Source organism: Panthera onca, chromosome D1, assembly GCF_046562875.1.
Source record: "Panthera onca isolate mPanOnc1 chromosome D1, mPanOnc1 haplotype 2, whole genome shotgun sequence".
Lineage (NCBI taxonomy): Eukaryota > Metazoa > Chordata > Mammalia > Carnivora > Felidae > Panthera > Panthera onca.
In genome coordinates this window covers 14,104,288-14,106,753 of record NC_138348.1, presented here as the reverse complement: position 1 = coordinate 14,106,753, position 2,466 = coordinate 14,104,288, and the positions used below count along the sequence as shown (strand labels likewise).

The following is a 2,466-nucleotide window of genomic DNA, read 5'->3' as shown; positions in this document are numbered from 1 at the left end:
GATTAAAGTTCTAACCTTATTTATTACGCTTTATTAACTGGACTTTGCTTTGCATATTTTAGAATAAAATTCGCTTTAGTTTTTTTTTTTTTCTTCACATAAAAACATAAACACTTGAATGTGTCCTGAAACTAAGACCCTAATGTTTTCTTTTCACACTCATGGAATTTCCTTAAAAAATAGACTAATAAACAGTCCTTGAAGAGATTAGAGACATTCTAGTTAAAACAACCAGAAAAGAAAAATCAACAGCTCAAGTTGCCAGATAGGGATTCCAAATAGGCTTGATGGTGTGGCATGATTATTCTCAATTTATTCCAGTCTTATCATTAACAGGTGCCAAGAAACACACACATGGCTGATGATAATTTGACACTGGTTACAGAGTTTATCCTTTTGGGACTGACAGACCGTCCTGAACTGAAAGTGGTCCTCTTTACGCCGTTCCTTCTGATCTACACCATATCTTTGGTGGGGAATCTAGGAATGCTCTTTCTAATCCAAATAACTCCCAAACTCCACACACCCATGTATCATTTCCTTAGCTGCCTGTCATTTGTTGATGCCTGTTATTCGTCAGTCTTTGCACCGAAAATGCTGCTCAACTTCTTTGTTGAACGGGAGACAATCTCATTCTCTGCATGCATCGTGCAATATTTTTTCTTTGCGTCACTCCTTACCACTGAGGGTTTCTTGCTGGCGGCAATGGCTTATGACCGCTACGTGGCCATCGTGAACCCTTTACTTTATACAGTGGCGATGACTAAAATAGTTTGCGTTGTCCTGGTCATTGGGTCATGTGTAGGAGGCTTAATCAATTCGTTGACACACACAATTGGCTTGGTGAAATTGTCTTTCTGTGGGCCAAACATCATCAGTCACTTCTTCTGTGACCTTCCGCCACTGTTGAAGCTGTCGTGTTCTGACACGTCCATGAATGAACTGTTGCTTTTAATCTTTTCTGGAATTATTATCATCGTCACTTTCTTGACTGTGATGATCTCCTACATCTTCATTGTTGCCACCATCCTGAGGATCCGCTCAGCAGCAGGAAGACAAAAAGCCTTCTCTACCTGTGCTTCGCATCTAACGGCCGTGACTTTACTCTATGGCTCTGTAAGCTTTAGTTACATTCAACCAAGTCCCCAATATTCCTTAGAACAAGAGAAGGTGGTGTCTGTGCTTTATACCTTGGTGATTCCTATGTTAAACCCAATGATTTACAGCCTGAGGAATAAGGAAGTAAAGGATGCTGTGAAAAAGGCTATAGAAATGAAATACTTCCCTTGTTAATTTCACACCCTCTGCATCCCAAAATAGCATACAAAGAGGCACTCTGGATAAGAATGTTTATACGAATTTGTTAAAGTTTTGAGCCCACAGGAATCCTAGACTTTATTTAATGGGAACCTATGATTTATAGCAGAAGAAAAACGGCTAGAAGAATGTAACATGTTATAAGAGATATGTCTGGCTATTGTGTAAACAAACCTAAAAACCATAGTAAGATCTAGGCTTTTTATTAGTGGACAATTGAAGACACTTTCATTCCTGCATATGGGTAGAAGTGAGTGCATACAAATAGATATACAGACACATAAACACACACAAATAGATAAATGCAAACATAAGATAAATAAGTCATAAAATATCTCTTAACTCCATCTTTCTATTAAGCACAGAAATAAGTAATAACTTTCAAAGCAAAAAGTATTGGTACTTGAATTATCCACAAACCTGGCATGTGCATTTTCTTTTCTCTCTCTTTTTTTTAATGTTTATTTATTTTTGAGTGACACAGAGAGAAAGAGAGACAGAGCATGAGCAAGGAAAGGGCAGAGAGAGAGGGAGACACAGAATCTGAAGCAAGCTCCAGGCTCGGAGCTGTCTCACAGAGCCTGATGGGGGATTTGAACTCATGGACTGTGAGATCATGACCTGAGCCCAAAGTTGGAAGCTTAACCGACTGAGCCACCCAGGAGCCCCCTGGCATGTGCATTTTCTAAAATTAGCCTGGATTATTTATAGCCAGACATTCTTCAAAACAAATGTAGATACTCAAAAATAGTAAGAAAGAAAACTTGGGGAGAACTGTGGCTCAGTCAGTTAAGCACCTGACTCAATTTGGGCTCAGGTCATGATCTCACAGGTTTGTGAGATCGACCCCCCAGTCGGGCTCCTTGCTGACAGTGCAGTGCCTGCTTGGGATTCTCTTTCTGCCCCTTCGCACTTGCCCTCTCTTTTTTTCTCTCTCTCTCTCTCAAAATAAATAAACATTAAAAAAAGAGAGAGAGAACTTGAGTTCTAGATTGCCTGTGCAATTTCACTTGTAGTCGTCACTATGAGCTATTTCCCTATCCCCAGCCTTGGTTTCCATTACTACGTATGAATCTGAACAGGAAAAAAATGCCACTGTTTTACTACTGCTCATTGTGGAAGGGTCACTAATACTCACAGAAAACTTAC

At 39.7% G+C, this 2,466-nt stretch overlaps 1 protein-coding gene across 1 annotated transcript; it reads left to right on the top strand.

Moving 5' to 3' along the window:
• The first annotated feature begins 342 nt into the window (after positions 1-342).
• LOC132662520 (olfactory receptor 5J3-like) lies at positions 343-1,293 on the top strand. Its single transcript, XM_060607978.1, has one exon. The coding sequence runs from the start codon at positions 355-357 to the stop codon at positions 1,291-1,293; it is 939 nt and encodes a 312-aa protein (XP_060463961.1). The 5' UTR covers positions 343-354.
• The last annotated feature ends 1,173 nt before the right edge of the window (positions 1,294-2,466 follow it).

Excerpts from the sequence above, each read along its gene's own strand:
- LOC132662520 (XM_060607978.1), top strand. The coding sequence starts at position 355 with ATGGCTGATGATAATTTGACACTGGTTACAGAGTTTATCCTTTTGGGA.